Consider the following 21,633-nt stretch of genomic DNA (forward strand, 5'->3'; position numbering starts at 1 on the left):
CCAGGACACATTGTCCATCAGATCCCTCATCAGACAAACCAGAGGGAGCGCAGGGTTGGACATCTGCGCCTCCGCCAGAGCAGTACTAACTCCAGAGATGGGAGTTCAAATCATTCCCACAGGGGTGAAAGGACCTCTTCCCAAAGGAACAGTAGGCTTATTATTGGGACGCAGCTCTTCTACTCTAAAAGGACTTATGATAAGTCCTGGGGTAATTGATCCCGATTATGAAGGTGAAATAAAAATTATAGCCAGTTCTCCAAAGGGTATATCAGTAATTTCACCAGGAGATAGAATAGCACAGTTACTAATAATACCCAGCCTACATGATAAATTTTCCAGTTGTACTGTAGAAAGAGGTTCCAAGGGATTAGGCTCCACAGGTGTAGATTGGGCTATGCTTTCTTTAAATTTAGATTCTCGCCCCATGCTACAACTAAATATTCAGGGACATGAATTTAATGGGCTACTGGATACAGGTGCAGACCTTAGCATCATCTCTCGTCAAGAATAGCCAAAACATTGGCCATCACAACAAGCCACTCAAACGCTTCGAGGCCTAGGAGTGGCGACTAATCCCCATAGAAGTGCAATGGTACCAACCTAAGGACCATATGTACTATTGGACAACCTAAGGCAGGCACGGTCCCTAAGCCACATGCTTGTTGTTTAAACAGAGAGGGGGAGATGTTGAGAGCCACAGCCGAAGGGGCCCCAGCAAACTTCCAGCTGCCAGCAAACTTCCAGCTGCCGGCTGATGATTGGCTCACAGCGGCCCCAGCAACATCTAGCTGATTGGCTCCTCTGCGGTGATGCTCATTGGGCTGTTTCCCTGCCCTTTCAGACCACGGAGCTGCTCATTGGGGGACTTTTTTGGCTCCGCCCACGTGACCCAGCCAATCGGCCTCAAGAGCAGGAGGATTGTGGGAGGTGGGGAGAAGCTTGTGTGGGAGAGAGAGGCTTGTGGAAAGCCGGTGGTGGCAGTTGAGGCTCTGAGGGTTTTTCCTGAGAGGCTGTTTTGTTTGGCGTGTGTGGTTCTAAAAATAAAGTTAGTTTCTTTTGACAAGTGGCTCCTGATTGTGCCCAGCCAGACTGCGGCAATTACTGAATCTGGATAGTTCTAGAAGTCCCTTGACAGTATTAAAAAGAAAAGAGGCAGAGAAATTTAACATGAATTTAGTTAATTATTTCTGGTGGGAGGCAGACCTCATAATCATAAGTGTGAAGTATTGTTATAAACAAACATTTCAAAGATCACTAATAAAAGGGGGATTACTAAGTGGCTACAAATATATGATTATAGGCTGATGGAAAAGCCAGCTGCCTTGTTGCTGTGAACGTGGCAGTGTGGTGGGTTGGGGTAGCACTTCCAGTACCAACATCCTACAGGGTTCACTGGGGGCTGCGTCCCATCCTCTGGACACCTAGTGAGGGTGACATGCTCTGGGTGGTCAGCCTCACTCAGGTGGATGAGTGTGCTTTTGTTGATACAAGGGAAGGATTTCAGAAAGAAATTATTTCATAGGCTGGGTGGGAAACTAATGTTTTTAAATAGGATTTTAAATTTAAGTATGTGTGTATAAATAAATTAATAAAGGTTATGAATGATGATTTGACTACGTCCCTAAAAATTATAAATTTCATTTGGCATATGCCATTACTGTGCATTGTCTCATTGGCTGACTGCCTTTAGTACAAGAGCCACTTTTTATTCCTGATTTCCTGGGTTGTGTGGTAATTCTTTCTATCGCTCCTTAGAGGACTTGAAAGAAGAGGAAGGGAGAGGAGTTTGCTCCGGGCTCCCTCGCTTTCTTTTCCTCTCTTTACTTGTTGCTGCCCCTGGTGAGGCGCCAGGCCCTGGGCTGGGGGCTCCAGAGTATGCCAGATCCTGATGCCGTCCTCAGGCAGGTCACAGTTGGCAGACCTGTTTGTCTCGGGGAGGACTGGGCATTTTGATTCACACTTGCAGTGTCTGTGATTTGCTTCTTGCTGCATAAGTATATTCCCTGGAACATATTAATTTATCTTTAAGTAGATTTATTACATGAAATATTCATTGGAGTAGGCTTCACAGTACAGCTCTTAGAACAAATGTACTGAGTACAGTTTGTCCTCATAAATCTATTAATGCTGATAGATGCAGTTGTTGCCTGGGAAGCTTTGGGGTGATGTGGGGCTGGTGGGGAGGATGCTGGCTGCCAATTCCTCTCTACCTCCCCAAGCTTGGCTGCAGCTGCAGCAGGCCCTGCTCTGTGCACAGTGCACAGCCTTTCTCTTCCTGTTGAATGGATGTAGAGGCTCCTCTTCTGTGAGAGCCCTTTGGTCAGCTTCCAACTTCTTGTGTCACTCCAGCTCCCATTGGTGGAGGAGACGGGATAAGGCTCAGAGGAAAAGCTGGCTCAGAGCTGTGACTGGTCTGTGAGGAGTGGGGACTCAGGGGACCAGAGGACAGGCACAGGATGCTAAGGCTTAGGAATAAAAGCAGTGTCACAACCCCTGAGCTGGATGCTTGTTCCAGATAACCCTACTGGCCAGCATAGGAGGTAGTTGTTGTCACTCCCATATTACCGGTGAAGAAGCCGAGGCAGAGAAGCCTAGTCGCTTGCCCTAAGTGCAGTTCTGTAGCAAACTTATGTTGATAGCCTTGCATTTATATGGCCAGGGTCTGGACACAGGGCATGTGACAGTCGTAGCCTCTGACCTCAAGGAGTGTCCCCTCCTGCAGATATGGAGACACAGACCTGGGGAGCAAGTGCCACAAGAGCAGTGGAGCCCTGTGTGAAATGGGGTGCAGGAAGGCCCTGGTGGATTGTGGGAGGCTATGGGAAGCTGGAGAGGAAGCTTGGAAGACTGGATAGGAGTTTACCAGGCAGATGGGGGCTGGAAGAAGGAGTTCCAGACATGGGAAGAGCAAGGACAGGTATAGGAGGACATAGGATATAAAGGGGTGGCCAGCAGGTGGATCAGTTCTGTTCAATCCCAAAGGGCGGTGTCGGGAAGTAGGCAAGACCACTATTATAGAAGCTCCTAGTCGTTGCTGGGAAGTTTGAGCTGTAGCTGAGGGCACCAGGGTGCATGGGAGGCTTTGAGAGCAAGAGAGAGAGATGAATTTTGTCTATTTGGAGAACATTTGCAGAGGTACAGCAAAGGCTGCTTGGAGGGGGTGAAGTAAGCCTGTCAGAGAGGTCACAGACAGGGTATGTCATTTAGGATTTATATTGGGAAATAGCAGGAACTGGTCTCCATTCCCCATCTCAGGCGCGAGGCCATGGAGATGAAAAGGTCAAAGTGAAACAAAGAAACAAAAACCCAACAGCAGCAATGACAGCAGCAACAAAAAGCCCAGAAAAGGGATAAAGGGACTCATCTGCCAACTCAACCAGTATCTTAGAAATGTCTGGAAACTTCCAAAGGACTTTTATAAAACAATACAAGGTTAAACAAAACAAGTTTTATATAAAACAAGTTTTAGTGAATGATGAGGACCAAGGTGGTATAAATGTTTTTCCAAGTTTGATAGTATTTTAGAAATTTAAGGAGACCTAAGACAAAAGCAACCATGTGAACTAAGAGAAATATTGTTAAGGAGAGATATAAGAGAAACAGAAGTGAGAGAGATATTTCTGAGAAGACCAAAAATAGAACCCCAATTAGGGAAAAGCAGGTGGAGCAACTTAGCATCATCTCAGGTCTGTGAAGATGATCTAAGGCTCGGGAAGTGCAGGGAGTGCAGGAGGCTCGAAACCAGGGCAGTGGGTGATGGAATGGAGCCCACCAGTCTGAGAACTTCTCAGGCACTGCCCACTGCTGACCTCTCTGCTGCTGGTCGGGCCGCTGTCAGCATGAATAGGCCAGTCATGTGATCACGTGGCTTCCCCTTTTGCTGCTGGCACCTGTTCAGGTGGATTCTTGGGCTGGGAGTTGGTGTAGTGGTGATGCAGGCGGCACCTAGTAGGCTTGTCCTGTCCTGTCAGATACCAGGGAAGAGGGCAGGAGGAGGGGGCCACCAGCAGATATCCTAGAAGGGCAGAGGAAGGAGGGGAAACATCCAGGCTTCTGCCTTGAGTGCTTGTTGGGTGTAGAGGAATGACTCAGATGCTCTGGGGCACCAGGAGCAATGGGAAAAACCTGCAAGACAGATGTGAGCAGAGCACATGGTATTGTGATATCGTACAAGGCTACGGCTGGTGTGGGATGGACTTTAACTTTCTGGAATAGTGTCAGGCAGGAAAATCAACTGAGGGTCCTATCAGTACTCCTGTCTACCATCATCCTAGGACACGGCATCTCCCTCCCTTGCTGGTCACTGATCAGGAGAGGATGTGTTCATAGAGGAAGGAACCTGGGGCTGATCTGGACACCAGAGTCAAGTCCTGACTCTGCATTTGTTAGCTATGTGACTGTGGCAGTGGAACCTCTCTGGGCATCTGCTTCCTCATTTGTAATTTGGAAGGTACAACACTGATGCCTGTCTCTCGGAAGCCTTGGGCTATCATGGGGATCAGAGAGCATGTGGGAGAGCAATTTGCAGAGCTGTGGCTGGTGGCACCTCCAAACCTCCAAGTGCTTTGAGGGTTAGTGGCAACTTGTTATTTCTTACACTTCTCATAGTCCCTCAGAGTTTCTGAACACTCAAGAAATGCAGGTTGAGTTGGCAGATAAGTCTGCCTCAGTGCTCAGCATTTTCTTGGTTCCTTTTTCCGGTTGCCAGTATTCTCAGTGTTTGCAGTTTTGGACAAGGGAAGTAGAACTGGAGCATCTCATGGGCCTGTGGCACACGTACAGTGGCCACTAGGAGGTGGTGGTGACCAAGCAGTGTTAGCCATCCAGCCATGCTGAGGCTGAGAGTTCCAGGATCAGGGGCTTTATCGCTTCCTGTCCTTGGGCACAGAACTGGCCTTTGGTGTGACTCAGCTTGAGGTTCAAAAGCAGAGGCAACTGGGAACTGTTTCCATTCCCTGTCTGCCCTCCCCCATGGTATCCCCGTCCCCTTAGTAGGACAGAGTCTGTGTAGCCTCAACTCTGACTCCTCATTGTTCCCCATTTCCTTAGCTCTTACTTGCCCCCACCCCAATCCCCATCATCATCTTCTCATGGACCCTGGAGAGGACTTGTCTGTTTCTGATTCCTGGGCTCAGACGTGTGTTGGGTGCTTGGAGCCCAGGGTGAGAGCGGATTGGCTGATTGCTGAAGTTTTCTCGCCTCCACTACAGGTCATCTTCCACGATGTTGCTGCGCTGACGGACAAGCTCTTCCCTGTGGTGGAGGCCATGCAGAAACACTTCAGTGCTGGCTCAGGGACCTACTACAGTGATGCCATCTTCTTCCTCTCAGTTGCCATGCATCAGATCATGCCCAAAGGTAACGTGGACTGAGGAGCAACAGCCCTACGTTGTCTGATTCTGTATGCATTTCCCTGGTTCCTGCGTGGCTGGTGCCCTGTCTCAGGTGAAGAGCTCTACTGAGATGTGTGAGAGAGGGCGAGGAGTCAGCCAAGCCCTGTGGGCAATAGGGCTTTTTGCACTTAGAATTAAAGGTGGTCCCTGGTTTTTGTGGCTCCTGGGGTCAGGTCATGAAGACATAGTTTGATTTGTGCAGTGTAGTGTCCCTAGGCACAGGGGACCTAGACTGTGGCCCTGAGTTTGCCCCTTGCACTCAGCTCCCCACTTCCCCAGGGCTTAGCTTGCATATCTGTAAGATGCCAGGTAGCACCAGGTTGTCCATCATCTAAATTTGTGATCCTTTCTGATTTTGAAAAGATAAAACCTGGATATGTGAGGTACAAATTGTGGATCTAGTAGAACTTTTTTTTTGAAACTCTTATGCACATTAGAGGAGTTTCTGGGCTTCTGCCCCTCTAGGGAAGAAATAATGTGTAGCCTGTAATAGGTGCAGCTTGTGAGGAATTCCTAGCAGGTTGATCATCCTTTGCCAGAAACTTTGGAGGGGCCTTATTTGTGGGGTGTCCCTGGCTTCTGGATTCTCTTTCTAGTGATCCTTGATTGGTTCTGAAGCCCTGGATATCATCTAGTTTCTGGTCATACAACCATGTTGTATGCCTTTTAGCGGTGAGAAGGGGTATTTTGGGGTAGCGGTTGGGGTAGCGGTTTTCCTAATTGTGGTTGATTAGCTTTTCCAACAATTTCCCAACCAATAGGACTTTATAGCCAAGTGGACAGCCAGGCCACTTGGTAGAGGTCTGCTGCTCCGGCTTAGCAGACCAGAAGTAAAGGAGAAGCCAAGAGCCACCTGCAGACTAGAAGGGCCTGGTCAACCAGGGACTTAGGAGGTGAGAGTTGAACCCCACCTCCTGTTGGCGGTATCATATTGCAGGGAAAAGCAAGCCCATCTGTTTTGACTGAAACTCTACAGGTGAGTTCTGGTATCAGGGAGGTCTTTGAATGGTCTCTTAGATATAAGACAAGGACTTAGGGGCACCAAGCAGGGGTGAAGAAGAAAGGAGGACAGGGTGAACTAGCATTTGTGATCCTTTACAGAAAATGAGGTGAAGCCACCAAATCCTACCCCATTCCTATGAGGTGACAGGTAGGGCTGCCTAAGGATTTGCTTCCCTTGCCTCGGGTTATAGACCCACTTAAGTAGCAGAGCTGGGATTTGAACCCAGGTCTCCCTGGCTTAGAGTCCTGCAAATAGCAGCTACTTCTATCTCATTAGGTGGCACGTATGAGACTACTGTATTGGCCCGGTGCAGGTGCCATGGGCCGCTCAGACTTGAGGAAGCTGGTCTCATCTCTGACCAGTCATGTATGTGCCTTTGGCTGAGCTGCTTTGTCTCTCAGGACCTCAGCTTCCTCACCTGTAGACGGAGGCCTGCACCAGTGAGCTATTGCAGCCTGCATTCTGATCCAGGGCTCATAAAAATCTCCCTAGGGTTTGTGTTGTTCTGGGGAGCCCGGGGAAGAAGAGTTTCATCATCACCCGCTCAACTCTGGAACCCCATCTTACTCCTCAGTGTCTTTCTTGACTTGCTTTGTGTATCAGGGTTTGGCATAGGATTCTGTTTAGTCAAAGAGTTCCATGGGCTAATCAATTTGAAATGGCTCAGCTAGAAGGGTGGTAAGGATCTAGTCTGACCAGTCCTGTCATTCTGCATGTGTGATTGGCCTTGATGCCAGAGGACAACAAGAGGTACAAGAAGAAGCCTGCTGCCCAACTTATGGTACCTCCTTCCCTCCCTCTGTCCACTGCCAGGTCCCTGCCTGCTGGGAGCTGAGCTCTAAGCCAGGTTGTGCTTTGATGTGCCCAGCAGGAGGTGAATGGCAGCTCTCTCCAGTTATGGGGAGAATCAGGTGCTAAATAAAGAAGGGCTAGATGACAAGCTAGAGAGTTGCCTGGCCACCCTGGCTTTATGATGAGAAGTGTAAGCCAGGAAGGCTACTCTGGCCCTCTCCCACTTTGTTAGCTGAGTAGCTTGGGCTTGCTTGCGGGCCATGTCTTCAGAGAACAGGCTCTGGTGGGAGCTCTGCCATGGGTCAATAGGTGGTTCATCATGGGGCCCATCACGTGTGGGCTGTGGCCCTCCTGGGGCTGGCATGGGAAGGTGCAGCTAGTTGTTTCAGCCCAAGCACCCAATCTTTTTGGATTTTTTAGCTGAATGATAATGTGCTTCCAGAGATTCATTTTTGCTTATGCCCAAGATCTACTTCTTAAGAAAGGAGACTTTGAGAGTCACTAAAACTTGATAGTCATAAAACAAATGGGCGCACTGGAGCTTCCTGTGGCGTCTGGGGCGTGTTCTACTAGGAAGTCTGGCTGCCACTCAACACTCCGTGGAGTTGCCAAGTTCTTACTGGGTAGGTCATTTGGAATTCCTGCAATTTTCGGAAGGACACCGTGTTTTCACATCATTAGTGCTGTCTTGAGATGGTGGAGGTTCTTTATTATATTCTTTTTTATATTTCTTTTTTAATCTTAGAAATTATTGTTCTGTGCTTTGGTTAATGGTTTTGTTCTAGAGTAATTGCTGCATTCATGCTATTTTGGTTGTTTCATTTCTTTTTTCCTTGTTTTTTTTTTTTTTTTTTTGTACTGTGAATGTAACCCAGCAACACTTTACCACTGAACTACATCACCAGACCTTTTTATTTTTTATTTTGAGACAGGGTCTCACTAAGTTACTAAGTGTCTTTCTAAGTTGCTGAAGCTGACCTCAAACTTGTGATCCTTCTGTCTCAGCTTCCTGAGTCACAGGTGTGCACCTCCAAGCCTGCTACTATTTTATTTGTTTTCTAGTATTCTTTTTTTCCTAAGAGTGAGGATGGGGTGGGTGGGACCTGAGCACCTGGGCCACATCCAGGAAAGTTGGATCTGCTAAGCTGCTGCTCCTCTGAGTTAGGAGTCTGGAGTTTTGTGTAGGGTTCCTGAAATGCAGGTTCTTTCTGTCTCAACTTCTCTTTTCTTCCCTTCCGTAGAATAAGGGTCACCCTTCTGTATCTAAACTACTTTAAAAATAGATTTACTGCTTTTATTTTATTTTTTTCCTGGTGCAGGGGACTTAAACCAGGACGACTGAACCCACCCCTAGCCCCGTTTACTTACTATTCTATTTTAAAAGTAGCAATCATTCATAAAATATCTGAGAACAACAATAAAACAAAAGAAAGCTAGCTGGGCGCTGTGGTACACAACTGTAATCCCAGCAACTCGGGAGGCTGAGGCAGGAGGATCGTGAGTTCAAAGCCAGCCTCAGCAAAAGCAAGGTGCTAAGCAACTCAGTGAGACCCTGTCTCTAAATAAAATACAAAATAAGGCTGAGGATATGGCTCAGTAGTTGAGTGCCCCTGAGTTCAGTCCCCAGTATCAAACAAAAACCAAAACAAAACAACAATAGAAGAAAGCTGTTCTTTACTATCATATAAATACCATCAATATTAATTCCTTGATCCTCTTCTAGCATTTTCCCCACATGTGCCATTTTTAAAATTTAGGCAAAGTTGGAGTTATTCTTTATATTCAGATCATTCTGAGCTTTTTATATGTAGAGCTGTGAAATTGAACTTTCATTTCAACTAAAAATGAAGGAAATGATACAAGTAAAACTGTGTTATCATTTTTCTAGTTAATGTCACACATCTGTACAGTTATAATCTTCGAAAATTTTTGGAATCGTTCAATGAATGGATGAAATTTGATTCATCCATTTATCATGTCCCTGTTTTCAGCTAGCAGGATGCTTACTGTTTTCTTTCTAATACCATAAATTAAACTGTGATAGTTGTCTACATGCATAAAGATCGTCTTGTTAGGACAAGGGTAGAATTATGAGGCCAGAGGTGATCTTTTCAAAGCCAGGGTATGTCAACTCCCCTCTCCCCTCTGTGTTGTCTGTACGGGTAGGTTCTATACAGTTTTCTAGGTCCATTAGGGTCTGACCTCTCCTGGAGTTCAGGTAGCTGCAGAAGTTTCAAGTCAGTTGGAATCCTGCTTGACAGGAGAGGAAAATGGGGAGTTGAGACTTAGGCCACTTTGATAAGTCCTGGGGTGAGCTGGGTCTCCCCCTGGGTTTCCAATCCCTCTGTCCATGCCCATTCTGATGTTCTGACCTAAGGCCCTGTCCCTACCCCTGTACCACTGTAGAACTTGGCCTCTGCACCTCTCTTCTTGCCCCCTTGCTGCAGCCCTGCACTTGGGGCCTGGCTGGGACAGGGTTGGGATCAGCAGTCTCATGTGTTGTGTGTGCCCTGACTGCTCCCTTTGGAACAGTGCAACCCAAAACCACATTGGCAGAGCGGTGCCCCAGGAGGAACAGAGGAGCCCTGCCAGGCGGGACATACTGGCTCGGATTTTGGTCAGTGCTTGTTTGTCTTTCCATTGCTTGTTTGAGGGGTTATGTGGCTGGCTGGCTGGTTCTGTCGTTCCCACAGCAGCCTGTCCATGTGTTCTCCACAGCCTGAAGCCACTCTCTGCTCTTCTCTCACACCCCCAGGGCTTTTATCTCCTTCTGTTGGTATTAGCTTTGTCACCAATGGAAGCATTTTATGTTGTGGAAAGGAAAACATTTTTGCCCAATTGGAGCTGGAGGGAGCAAAAAGCAGCTCCTTCAGGACTGCCAGCTTTCCTTCCCATTGTCACACTGCTCTGAGGAGCTGTCGGCTCCAGCCTGGTGACATGGGGGAAAGCTGCCCTGGCAAGCTGGGCCCAGAGGCGTGGTTGTGGTTGGGCCTCCTGGGCAGGGCAGGCAGGCGCCAGACAATCAGCAGTGCCTCAGACCAGCCAGAGTCCCCCAGGAGACTTTTCTGTGGTCCCACATGCACCCTGGAAGGTCGTCGTGTCCTGTGGTCAGCATGAGTTGGTAGACAGCCATGGCCAAGGGTCTGCTATTGGCAGGATGCAGTGCCAGCTGCTCTGGGAGTCTCAGGGAGTCTGTTGGCTCATGTTATAGGGCATGATCCAACAATTAGAACAGATGACATGAAGACTGACACAGTGTGGAGGTGGGGGTTCAGATGAGGAAAGGTCATAGGCATCTGTCAGGAATGAGGAAGGCTTCATGGAAGAGGTGGCACCTGAGTTGTGCCTTATAGGGTGATAAACAGGGTAGAGAGTGGTTCAGGCAGACAGAACAGGAAGCTGGGATGGCAGCTGGGAAAGGCTATGGTGGTGTGTTGGGAAATAGCGTAGTTCCCGTTATTAATGAGTTCATTAGCACACATGGGAAGTGGAGAGAAGACCAGGAGGAAGGTTGAGACAGCCTCTATGGGCATTTTTGACATGGATGAGGCTGATGGACCTCTGCTTTAGGAAAGCTGATGTGTTTGTGAGGCATAGATGTTGGGTCCAGTTGCAGTTTCCTGAGAATCTGTGGGTGGGCACTGTGGGCAGCCTGTGAGACTCAGGTAGACTCATGGTCTCAAGCAGCCAGAGAGTGCATCTGCTTCTGTGTACTGAGCCAGTACATACAGACGATGAGGTAAGGGGTACCCCCAGCTGTGTAGTCTCCCTCTCTCCATGAGAGCCCAGTCCTGTAGGGGGGTCTTTGTTCTGGCTCCACAGGAGCAGTTACTAACTTGCAAGTTTCAGATACTCTGTGGGTTCAGAGCACAAGGAAGTGAGGCAGTTATGAGAGTGGCTGGGGCAGGCAGTCTTCCACTCAGCTCCCATGGGGGCCACAGGTTCCGGTAAAACCAGTGCAAATATTCCTGCCATGGAACCACTTGCCCGTCAGTCCTTTGCACTTTTGTGTGAATTAGCCCCTGTGGTTGCTTTCTTTTGAACATTGAATTGAGATTGATTCCCAAGGGAATGAGAGATATAACTATGTTTGAGGTAGTGCATGGTCTTTTGTACAAGGCCCTTAAAATTCTTTATTTTCCCCCCTTAAGTGAAATTCAGCAGATATAGTAAAAGCCATATTTAGTGTGGATTTCTTTGTTCTATGCCAGCCATGGGAGGGGTTTAGTGTTTTCACTGTTCTTTCCTATCAGCCACGGAAGGCTTTCAGGGCTGGTTTATGGAACTTTATAACTTTGTGCAGTTGTGAACTCAGATCAGGACACTGTTGATGTTCACTTATCCAGCATGAGACAGACATGTTCTGATGGGATGTGTGTGCGTCCTGGAACCTGGACAAGAGTGGCCTTTTTTTCTACCACCACCCCTATCAGCCTCAACACTGGAGAAAGCCAACACAAAGCCTCCTAAACTCACTGATCCTGTATGGAAGTGCTGGTTCCCACAATTAGCTCTGTGGCTGCTGCTTGCTTTCAGGTTGGGTGGCTTAAGGATAGACCAGGGGGTCCCTCTGCCCCCTACGGTTCTGGCTGTCTGATATAGAGAGAGGATAGCCTGCTTCCTTCCTGAGTCCATAGCAAGGCAAGGTAGTTGGCTTCTAGGACCCTGTCTATTAGTGGGTGCAGTACCTGGGTAGGAGGTCACATGCATGAGTGTGGTTTTCCTTCTTTCTGAAATTTTATTTTGACTCTTGAGGCAGAAATGAGCTAAACCAGGGCTGACCTCAGAGGGACAGGGGCAAGGAGCCCTGTTTCTTTCTCTTTTCTCCCTTCATACTACCATGGGCTGGAGGAGAGTGAGGTCTTGCTAAGACTTTGGGCCTAAGTCACATTTCTTGCTTGTTTTCCCAGAGTTCTGCTTTGCACCCAACTGATGATAAATTGGTGCATGAATTTCTCATCTGCCATTGTTCCTGATGTGTCTAAGTGTCTTAGAAATCTCTTGGAGTCCCTGGGCCCTTCCTGACTCCTCTGAGCAAATAATCTAACTTCTCTAAGTGCAAGGTTTTCATGAAGTGGAGACGATGATGGCATGAACAGGGGTGTGGGGAGACTGACTGGATGGTGTTTGACGAGTCCTGGTACCTGGCTCAGAGTTGCTCTGAAAGTGACAATTTTAGGGCATTTCTTCTTGGAAGGTCAGATGGGTATCAGCAAATCAAAATCTCCCAGAAGTCCTAAGGTTAAAAAAAGTCTAAGTTTGTGTAACTCAGCATTATGGTTTAGCTGTGAGGTGTCCCCCAAAAGCTCATGAGTGAGGCAGTGCAAGAAAGTTTAGAGGTAAAATGGTTGGGTTATGAGAGTTTTAACCTAATCAGTGCATTAATCTCCTGATAGGAATTTAACTGGGTGGTAACTATAGGTAGGTAGGGTATGGCTGGAGGAGGTGGGTCATTGTGAGTGTGCGAGAGCTGTCTCTGCTTCTTTATCATCATGTCCTGAGCTACTTTCCTACTCCATACCCTTCTGCCATGATGTTCTGCCTCACCATGGGCCAGAGTAATGGAGTTGGCCATCTATGGACTGTGAGCCCCTCATAAACTTTTTGTACTTGTTGTTGTACCTGTTGAGTCTTTTGGACATAGCAATGAAAAAGCTTTCTTAAACACAAATGACCACACAGAATGCCTTTTTGAGGATTTCCCATTCCTGTTCTGAGCGGGGGTTGTTCCTCTGAACTCCCTGTAAACAAAACTGCTCTAAAATAAGGATAACAATGAAATTTGTGAATGTAGCTCTGTTGTAGTGTCAGAGAAAAGGCACTTCCTGTCTCTTCCCTTTACCTGCAGCATAGCTGATAGCACCTGTAATTGAGTGTGGCATTTTACTCACCTGGTTGTGTCCACCTGGATTACTTTCTGAGGGGATTGGAAGTAGCTTTGGGTATTCCTGGAGTTTGCCTTGGGTCTAGGTATCAGAAGGCTTTTTCTGGTTGCTGAGTCATGGCAGGGATCCTGGGGACAGGCTTGTGTGTTTCTGGTGGCACACTACTGATGGAGCAACCTTGTGGCATTGACCAACCAGGGATTTCAGAGGAGCGTGACCCAGAGGATGACCAAGGGATGGTGATATCAACTCTTGAGGGGACTGGGCCTGAACATGAGATTTCTTCTCTTCTGGAGGGCTATCCTGGGAAACAGGAAGCAGATCTCTTCTGAGTGCCTGAAAGCCACCAGGTTACAGCGCCCCAGAGCTTAGGTACCTCTACCTTTCTGTGAGCCTTGGGCAAGGCCCTGCTTCTCAGGTGGCAGGCAGATCCTCGCCTGTAGGTTGAGGGGTTAGGTAGAATCCAGGTGCAGGCTGGCTGCCACAGACCATGCTCTGTGTGGCCATTTTATTGTTCTCAGGGTGGTTTTTGGTTTTTGATCCCTGAGCTCTTGGTTTCTTATTTTGTTCTGCCTGCAATATCCCTTACAGGCATTTGTGTGAGACTCTGGGCCTGACACTCTCTCCATTCCTTAAAGGGGTTCTGGCTTCAGCTCCTGGGTGTTCTTTCATGTACTCTACTGGGCCACAACGGCCCTGCTCCCCTCTGCTCCCCTTGCTGGGACCCCATCCCCGCCACACACAGTGATACCCCTCGGCTCACTCCCTCACCTCCTTCAGACATGGCCCCTCAGGGAGGCCATCTCTCCATCCTGTTTCAGATGTACTTGGCTCCTGGCTTAGCGGAGGATGCCCCTGACTGACAGCGTTCAGCATGGCATGAGCTTGGGAGTTCTCATGTGGAAGAAAGCTGTGGAAGAAACAAATATTGAGGAACTTGCCTGAGTGAAAACATCTGAGTAAATACTGATCAAAGGTTGTAAACATGTGTCCAGTGATTTCAGTGAAAACTATTTTCTGGCAGCTCTTTTAGAGCATATCTGAAGCGTTTGAGTCCTCTTCTTCTGAAGGACAGCTGAGCTCATTTGTCATAATGTGCTAAAAATAGTAATTTGTCATAGGCCATTTTCTACTGCTTTAATGCTAGAAGCTCTTTCTTTGCCAATGAAAATAGTTGTCATATTGGTTGAACAGTAACATCTTCAGTTTGACCCCCTACATTAGATTCTGACCTTTTAGGATTCTCTTAAAATTCTTGACTATTAGTGAAAGGTGTCAACTGGCTTTTATTATTGCCATGAGGTTAACCAGCTTGCATTCTAGGCCTCCTCTCACCACAGAAGGGTCTGGCTTCCTCTGCCATGCACTAGGGTAGGTGCACTGCATTGCCCTGTTGGAGAGAGAACCCAAGTGAGTGGATACCCACAGTGCAAGAGGCTGGAGGTCAGTGTAGCAGACTTGGGCTATGTCTGGATTTTGGGAGACCCATGAAGCCGATTTGCATGGAGAATGGACTAGATTGTCAGTTATGTCAGAGTTCAGAGGGGAAGCTTCGAGGGGGGTAAGGAGGAATTTGCCAGAGCTTGAGGTTGGGGGTTAAGAGTGGAAGCTGGGCAGTGCAGGCCTGGGCAAGGGGTTTGCTGGGCAGCCTGGGCCTCAGCTGGGCAGTGGCTGCTACCTCTTTGGATGATGTCAAGTCCCACACACCAGTGCACTTGCCAAGCACCTCTGGGGTTGATGATCCTGGTGTGTCTTCTCTTTGTCTCTACTTTAGTGCATTGTCCCCGGAAAAATACTCAGTTTCCATACTCATCCCATGCAATTGCTGATGACTACGTCCAGTTGGTTAACCATCTTGGATTGAATCGCAGGCCTGTGTTTCTCTTCTTTTCCCCGACCAGTTCCTCTGGCTGTTAGATATCCTTTGAGATGTTGTAGTCCCAGATCTTCTTGACTAGCTTGTGTCCCCATTTAACTTTTTTTTTGTTTCTGTTTTTGTTTTGTTTTTTGGTACTGAGGATTGAACTCAGGGGTGCTTAATAACTGAGAAACATTCCCTCTAAATAAAATATATTTTGTTTAGAGACAGGGTCTCACTAAGTTGCTTAGGACCTCACTAAGTGGCTGAAGCTGGCTTTGAATTCATGATCCTCCTGCCTCAGCTTCCTGAGCCATTGAGGTTATAGATGTACATCCCTGTACCTGGCTCAACTTATTTCTTGCTTCCCTCCCACACTCATCCTGGGCTCCATCTGAGGTGGCCATGTTGTATATTTTTCTTGTTTAGCCATGCTGGTGCTTTTTAGACCTGTGTGGCTTCCAAAGCCTGCAGGGGCAGCCTTTCACCCCTCAGTTGTGGCCCTGCCCTCAGCGGTTTTTCCAGAACGGGGCTGGCTCAGCCTGTGGTCTGTGAATCTGAAGACCCTGTTAAAGCCCTGTCTTTTCTTCTTACTGAAGGTGTGGCTTAAAGCAAGGCATTAAGCATCCTCTTGGGCCTTCTCCCACCTCCACTTTTACTTATGGAAAATTTCAAGTATACACAAAATTAGAGAGAAGAGTATAATGAATTCCCCTGTTCCCACCATCCAGCTTCAGTTGTTGTCAACTCAATTATCTTATTTCATCTCCATTCCCACACATTGCCTTCTCCCCAAAGCAGGTATCATCTTCTTATTTTATTCCTTAGTGCCTCTGACAGGTAAGTACTCTTTTAAAATACAAACACAGTATCTTTATCACATGTAACAGTGTATGGTAATATTTACCTAGAGTTCACATTCTTCACTTGTCTCAGAAATGTTATTATTTGTTTTTTTCAAATCAGTATTAAGACAAGGGCTGCATGTTTCATTTGATTAACTCTTGAGTCTTTCTCTTTCAAAATTAAACCTTCAATTTTGAAATAATTGTAGATTAACATGTAGTTTTAAGAAAGAAGACAGATATTTTTTACTTACTTTCCCCTCGTGGTATCATCTTAATGAAATATAATAAACAGGACAAGTAGGACATGGCCATCGATACAGTCTTAAGTGCAGGACATTTCTATCCCCACAAGGATTTCTTATGTTACCCTTTTATAGCCATGTCCACTTCTCCAACCCTTGACAACCACTAATCTGCTTTCCATTTCTATAATTTGTTATTGCAAGAATATTATATAAATGGGATCCGCCTTTTTTTTTTTTTTTTCACTCACCATAATTCTCAGGAGAATCCTTAAAGTTACTGCATGTTTGAGGAATTCATTCTTTTTTAGTGCTGGGTGTTTTGTGATTGGATGCAGCACAGTTTGCAAAACCATTCATCCACAGAGGGATGTCTGGATTGTTTCCAGTTTTTGGTGATTATGAACAGAGGTGCTGTGACATTTGTGTAAAGGTCTTTGTGTGAACACAGATTTTTGCTTCTCTGGGATAAATGCCTAAAAGTACAGTAGCTGGGTCTTATGATCCTCATCTTGCAAAATGCTATAGTAATAATGAATGCCACAATTTACAGAAGACTTCCCTAGATCCAGACATGAGCTAAGGCCCTTAATATGTGTATCATCTTTCCCCTGTAAGGCTGAAGGGAGAAGCTACAAGTCTTCAACTCACACACAGGATAGATTGGGCTTGGAGGGGTCAGGCTGTCTGCCCCAAGGGGCAGCACCTGTGGGAGAGTGATACTGGAGCTTGGACAGCCTGACTTCAGGGCTGGACCCTTATCTGGAAAAAGGGATTTGGATGACCCAGAAACCCCAGAGGAGTTTAACTGAAAGTTGTTCTTATCACTTTCATTCTCATAAATAATTTTTAAGGACTATGAGCAATAAACAGCCCCAAATAATTAAGTGCAAAGAAAACAAAGTACAGAATGAGAACCAACAAAAGCAAGAGACAGCAGAAGGTGCCCCCCAAAGACTTCAGATGTTGGAATTATCAGACACAGATTTTTTAAAAATGTGCACTGGCCATGTTGGAAGAAACAAAAGACAAGCTTGAAAATAACTGCAGGAAACTATAAAAAAATGACCTAGCATATTTGAAAGAGAACTTTTAGAAATACGGAGTGCAGTCCTCAAAACAAAACAGTGTGGATAGTCAGTTAAGGAAAATCTTAAAAATGTGTATTTTTAAAGCTAATCTGCTTTCTTACCCCAATTCTACTCCTTTTCAAGGGGAGCATTGTAAACGGGTTTGTGTATGTATCTGCAAACACACATATGCCAGCATGCAACACAAGTTTTTAAATTGAATAAGATTGACTCTTCACATTGCCTGCAGCTTGCTTTGCTTCACCTAATAACATGATAGGTGTTTTTGCTATCAGTGTGTGCAGCTCTATTGCATTGGTGAAATTTACTCATTTCTTGCCTTTTTATTACACAAAATTGGCTGAAAATTGTTGGGTCATAGTCCAGGAAGTACAAAAGGATAGACCAGAAAATCTCCTTCTCATCCTGACTGCTGCTACAAAGTCTTTAAAACTCTGGAAGGGTTTGCATGTCATTTTTTTCACTTAACAATACATCTTGCTGACAGTTCTGAATCAGTGTACATAGGGATGCCTCATTCTTTTAATAGGTATAAAATGTTTCATTGCACATAATTAATTTATCTAGTCTTTTTTTGAATAAGATGATTTTCAGAAATATTATATATGTATAGAATATATATAATTTTAAAATCAGCATATTACAGTGATGCAGTCACATCAATGTTTATAGCAGCTCAACACTCAATAGCTAAACTATGGAACCAATCTCAGTGCCCTTCAACAGATGTGAATGGATAAAGAAAATGTGGTATATAAATATGATAGAATATTATTCAGCCTTAAAGAAGAATGAAATTATGGCATTTGCCAGTAAATGGATGGAGCTGGAGAATATCATGCTAAGAGAAATGAGCCCAAAACCAAAGGCCAAGTATTTTCTCTGATAATTAAGTGCAAAGAAAACAAAGTGCAGAATGAGAACCAACAAAAACAAGAGACAGCCAGAAGGTACCCCTCAAAGACTTCAGATGTTGGGATTATCAGACACGGATTTTTAAAAAATGTGCACTGACCATGTTGGAAGAAACAAAAGACAAGCTTGAAAATAACTGCAGGAAGCTATAAAAAATAGTTGCTAATTCACAATAAGTAGGGTATAGGGAAGAATAGAGTAGATTAGGTAGAGGGGAGTGAAGGGAGAGCAGGGGGTCTGGGGGTATGAGGGATAGTAGAATGAATCAGACATTATTACCCTATGTACATACAGAGCTATACAACTGGTGGGATTCTACATCATTCACAGCCAAAAGAATGAGAAATTATCTTCCCTTCTATGTATGATGTATCAAAGTGCATTCTACTGTCATGTATAACTAATTAGAACAAATAATAATAATAATAATTACTTTAGAAAAAATAATATGGTGCTTATTTTCTTGTTCACAAGTAACATTTTATATATTTGATATAGTTACTTGTGAACAGGATAAAACCACCTTATTATTTTAGTTACTGTGAATAAGATAATAACCACCATATTTTAAAATATTTATTTATATTATATATTTATAATGTTACTTGTGAACAAGAATACACCACACACACACACACACACACACACTTATTTTGTTTTTCAGTATGTTTGTCAGAAAAATTCCTAGAATGAAATTGCTGGGTGAGGGGCATGTGCATTTTAAATTTGATGCTGGCAGGTTGCCCTACATGGGTTGTTGCCCTGTATGTGTGTTGTTTATACCTGTTTCTATTTCCCTATACCCTGGATGCTTTTTTCCCCCCAGTAAAGTTTTGCTGTGTTGCTCAGATTGATCTCAAGCTTGTGGGCTCAAATGATCCTCTTGCCTCACCCTTCTGAGTAGCTGGAACTACAAAAATTTCAATGAGCTCTCTATTTTATTAAGAAAATAAGCATTTTTGTCCCTGATACACATTGAAAACATTTTTTTTTCAGTTGTCTTTCAGCTATCTTTTTTTCTATGAAGATTTTTTTGAAACATTCTGTTGTTAGATGTGTCAATCTTTTGTGACTTTGAGTTTTGTGTCACACCTGTAAAAGCCTCCTTTGTTTCAGGATTATCAAAAAATATCATCTTTTTCTTACCATGGATACAGCATGGTAAAAAAAAAAGATGTTGTTTTTTGATAACATGATGAAGTATATTGCAAACTGTAGAGTATTAGTTAAGAATTGCCCTGACCTGCTTTCACTGTGAATTCATCTCAAGTTGCTCCTCTTTCAGGATGACAAGTGGAGGTGTCTGCATGGGGAAGGCTGGGAAAGGCTGGGAATTCTAGGTCTGACAGTCTTAGGAAATCCTGTTAGCTTGGGCTCGTGGATCCCAAGTGGACAGTGGTCTCAGAACTCTCAGGTTTTCACCTTTGGGGAAGTCTATACATATGGGAGTGAAAACTCAAGAAACAAGATAGATGGTGGGCAGTAGACCAGAATGCTCTAAAGTCCATGGTTATGTCTTTCTTTCCTCTGGTTATGCTTAGAGAGCATTTGCTTTTGATATTCTCTTTTTTCTTTTGATTGGTACATTTGCACATTTTTAGATTTGCTAGCATATTCTGTTAGGTTACTGGCAATTTTTGTTGGGCAGGGTCCTACTTAAGGATGGCTCTTTAAGATGACTTTGCAATCTATGCCCTATTTTTTTTTTTTTTTTTTTTTTAATGGTACTAGGGATTGAACTCAGGGCCTCAGGCCTGCCAGGCAAGAAATCTACTACTGAGCTATGTCCCTAGTCTTTCTGCCCTTTTCTGTTGTCTGTTAACTTTAGGATTAGTTCTCAATGTTTTAATTTTATTGTTTGCTTGCTTGTTTGTTACTGGAGATTGGACCCAGGGGCACTCGTCCACTGAGCCACATCCTTAGCCCTATTTTGTATTTTATTTAGAGACAGGGTCTCACTGAATTGCTTAGCACCTCACTTTTGCTGAGGCTGGCTTTGATCTCATGGTCCTCTTGACTCAACCTCCTGAGCAGCTGGGATTATAGGCATGTGCTGCCACTGCACATGTTTATAGCTTCTGTTTCTATGTTGCTTTTGGAGAGTGTCTCTTTAGTGTGTTGGTGTGTGTGTGTGTGTGTTTATAGCTTCTGTTTTTATGTTGCTTTTGGAGAGTGTCTCTTTAGTGTGTTTGTGTGTTTGTGTGTGTGTGTGTGTGTGTGTGTGTTTATAGCTTATGTTTCTATGTTGCTTTTGGAGAGTGTCTCTTTAGTGTGTTGGTGTGTGTGTGTGTGTGTGTGTGTGTGTATGTGTGTGTGTGTTGTGGGGTGGGAACTGGGAATGAACCCCAGGGCATTCTATCACTGAACTTTAGCCCTTGCTAATTTGCTCAGGCTGGACTTGATCCAATGATCCTCCTGCCTCAGCCTCTTGAGTTGCTGGGATTACAGGTATGCACCACTGTGTCAAATGTCCCTCTAGTTCTTTGCTCTAATAAATGGAGCAAAGTAAGTCTGAAGTTGGCTTGGTCAGTCTCTTTATGCTCTGTGCTCTTGGTTGCTAGTTGATTCTCAGTTAAGTATTTTAATGGAGAGAGAAGCAGAGAAGTAGCTATGTCTTACTTGGAATTAATTAGAATGCCAAAGCTTTGGGTCCATCAGGCCTCAGGTTATGGTGCCTTTCTGCCTTGGTGGTCAAGTCCTAAAATATGTGTGTCAGTGCAGCTAGAGGGTCTAGAGGGGCCAGTTAGGACAGAAATTCTACTGATGTAGCTCTAAGGATAAAAAGCCACTGGTGTGAACACAAGCCTTGTCAAAGAGAAGCCTGACACGCCACTGCAGTTTCTCAGTGCAGGGGGACAGGAGGGGAATGAATCATCCACAAGGAATAACATCAAGACAGGACTTGGGGTAGAGTGAATATGGAATTTGGGTAGAAGGTCTGGGCAGTTGGTGCTTTGTTTTGTTTCCTTAAGGATGTGGTAGAATGACTTAAAGGGAGGGGCCTGAGAGAGACTCTCAGAGACTAGCTGCTGTAATAGATGCCCCAAAGCAGAGGATTTGAGAGTGTGGGCTGGGGGCTCCCAGGATACATGGAATCTCTCTCTCTGCTGGGCTGAGGCCCTTCCTAACATGTACTCTTGGGCAGTCCTAACCATGTCTAGTCATTGATTTTTGAAAGCCAGTGAGTTTGACTCCTCTTTCCCAGAGGAACCCAGAGCTGATGCTTTGTATAAGATGCAGGAAATTATGCTTATGATCATCAAGCCCAGTGAATCTGAAAAAGGAGAGGATCAGAATGAGCCAGGACGGCTTTTCAAATGCTTTGCTTGGGTTCTAGCACTCAGAGACTCTTAAAATAAATTATGGGCACTGAAAGAGATTTTTGACAAAGCAGGTCTGGAGTTGGTCTTGGGTAGGGTTTCAGAAAAGGTGTTCTGGATAAGTCTGGATGTCTTCTGCTGTACATCTCCATGGGAGAATCTTATTTTCTTCTCTCCTAAATTTTACTACCCAGGGAGATTCAGGCCCTGGAAGGTCCTGAGAGGTGGAACAAGAGGGCATGGTGGAGCTTGGAGCTCAGGCGTCCCTTGTGGCCCTCAGTTC

General features: G+C 45.3%; 1 protein-coding gene across 3 annotated transcripts in view; it reads left to right on the forward strand.

Moving 5' to 3' along the window:
* The window catches only part of Xxylt1 (xyloside xylosyltransferase 1), a 218,555-nt gene that overhangs the window by 24,707 nt on the left and 172,215 nt on the right, over positions 1-21,633 (forward strand). For all 3 annotated transcript variants that reach the window (XM_046457939.1, XM_046457936.1, XM_046457938.1), the window contains exon 2: positions 5,214-5,361. In XM_046457939.1, the coding sequence (XP_046313895.1) occupies positions 5,214-5,361 (148 nt within the window). The remainder of the gene's footprint in view (positions 1-5,213; positions 5,362-21,633) is intronic.

Source organism: Marmota monax, unplaced genomic scaffold (genome assembly GCF_021218885.2).
Source record: "Marmota monax isolate L192 unplaced genomic scaffold, Marmota_monax_Labrador192_F-V1.1 WCK01_AAM20220418_F8-fsc00052, whole genome shotgun sequence".
NCBI classification, from domain to species: Eukaryota; Metazoa; Chordata; class Mammalia; order Rodentia; family Sciuridae; genus Marmota; species Marmota monax.